Source organism: Austrofundulus limnaeus, unplaced genomic scaffold, assembly GCF_001266775.1.
Source record: "Austrofundulus limnaeus strain Quisiro unplaced genomic scaffold, Austrofundulus_limnaeus-1.0 Scaffold453, whole genome shotgun sequence".
Taxonomy (NCBI): Eukaryota; Metazoa; Chordata; class Actinopteri; order Cyprinodontiformes; family Rivulidae; genus Austrofundulus; species Austrofundulus limnaeus.
This window is the reverse complement of record NW_013952855.1, coordinates 191,966-193,987: the sequence shown is the minus strand read 5'-3', so window position 1 is coordinate 193,987 and position 2,022 is coordinate 191,966. Positions and strand designations below refer to the sequence as shown.

The following is a 2,022-nucleotide window of genomic DNA, read 5'->3' as shown; positions in this document are numbered from 1 at the left end:
ATATATATCTGCAGGTGTGGCTGTTTAAGGTTTTCTTGTGAAAAACAATTTAGAACTAAATGTTGATGTTGTTCAGTACATATAGTAACTTAGTTCATAAGTAAGTATTTTCATTATCAGTGTGTCATACACCACGAAAGGTGCCCAGCTCACRTGGGCTTATAAGACACACAAACATATTCAAAAGTGCAGACAGAGACCAGTCAACATTCTAAAAATGATAGCGTTCTGTGATCTGAATGGGATTTGTCTGGTTAAATAACAGTAAATAAATAATAAACAGGGGGACTGATGAATACAACAAACCCTTGTTTGTGCAGTAGATCATACTTCAGGTTTTATATGACATTTAATAACACAAACCAGCTTTTGGATTACAGCAGTGTGTGTCTGTGTGTATTGTTGTTGTTGTTGTGGTGAAATGAGGGGTCTTTACCTACCCAACAGAGGAAGTGAAGAGACACCACCAGACTCTTCAGGCACCCAGCACAGGAGCTATTCATCCTTCCTGGGGGTCTTTTTCAAAAGATTTTGAAAGTTCATTAATTTGCACGAGTTTTATTAAACTATATTCTGACACTAGTCTTATTTATATTTAGATGCTGTGAAAAGACGATCAGGTGTAGCTGCAGCAGTGTTTACAGGACACACAGTTTGATGTGGCAACACTGAGTCATGAGCCACAATGGACACCTCTGTGTTCCAGTTAATCATTCTTATCTGCTCTGAACTCCAGACCATACATGAGAACATGTTACTGATGAAGGTACAGATAACTTACTGTGTGGAGGATTCCTCCAACACCGTGTCAACCTGCTAATGTAAAAAAATGAAGTATTTTGTAAACTAATCATTATTTTGTATAAATCAATATAGCTCTAGTAAAAATAAAAATCTTGATAAATTTGAATATCGGAGCTCTTACCCTAAATACACCAAATCCTTGAAAGTCAGAGTGACAGATGCAATAAGTCGTAGATCTTTGGTGTTTCCACCATTCCAGAGAACAAGTGACACCAGTCGAGCTTGGTGGGGGAATGAGCTGAGAGARGGAGGAGAAAACCCAAGTCAGACCTCGGTCTACCTGCTCAGTATTTACAAGACCAACAGTGAAGAGGAGGGGCACCCACATTGGACTGAAGACAGCAAGAACCCGACACAAACCACTGAAAGAAAAAGAAAGTCCTGAAATCAGATTGTCTTTTTTTTTTTGTTTAACATCAAGAGTTAGTTCATGAAGGTATTACTTCTGTGGGTTTTAAATGAGTCATGAGGCACAGGAGCAGTGGTTTGAGCTGTGACCTCATAGGAAGAAGATTCAACGCCCAGTGGTGGTCTTTCAAGAGTTTTTTTTCCTCAAGGTATTTCCATAGTCTCCCACAGAACAGAAACATGCATGTTAGGTTTATTTGTTGCTCTAAATTRTCTCTAGGTGTGAGTGAGMATGTGRCTGCTTCRTCCATCCATCATTTTCTTCCWCTTATCTGGGGTCAGGTCGTGGGGGCAGCAGCCTAAGCAGAGAGACCCAGACTTCCCTCTCYCCAGCCACCTGGGYCAGCTCCTCTGGGGGAATCCCAAGGTGTTCCTAGGCCAGCCAAGAAACATAGTCCCTCCAGCGTGTCCAGGGTCTTCCTCTGGGTCTCCTCCCAGTGGGACATGGCTGGAACACCTCATCAGGGAGGCGTCCAGGAGGCATCCTAACCAGATGAACCACCTCAACTGGCTCCTCTCGACGTGGAGRAGCAGCGRCTCTACTCTGAGTCCCTCCTGGATGACCAAGTTTCTCACCCTATYTCTAAGGGAGAGCCCAGACACCCTGCAGAGGAAACTCATTTCGGCCRCTTGTATCTGTGATCTYGTTCTTTCGGTCACTACCCAAAGCTCRTGACTTTAGGAACCACTGCTTTAAAGAGACATTTTGAAATGTTTTAGGATGCTGATAAACAATATCTTACCTGCTGCAGATAGCTCTTACATTCTGACAGGTCTGATCCTATCATCTGACACCAGATCCASTCTAGG

At 42.6% G+C, this 2,022-nt stretch overlaps 1 protein-coding gene across 1 annotated transcript in view; it reads right to left on the bottom strand.

Annotated features, from left to right (window-relative positions):
• LOC106529580 (leukocyte surface antigen CD53) overlaps window positions 1-1,620 on the bottom strand; it is a gene marked incomplete in the record, with an annotated part of 12,659 nt that extends 11,039 nt beyond the window's left edge. Inside the window, 4 exon segments of the mRNA XM_014025048.1 lie at window positions 441-516; window positions 782-816; window positions 926-1,042; window positions 1,131-1,620. Coding sequence (XP_013880502.1) covers window positions 441-503 — 63 coding nt within the window.
• Between the last annotated feature and the right edge of the window lie 402 nt (window positions 1,621-2,022).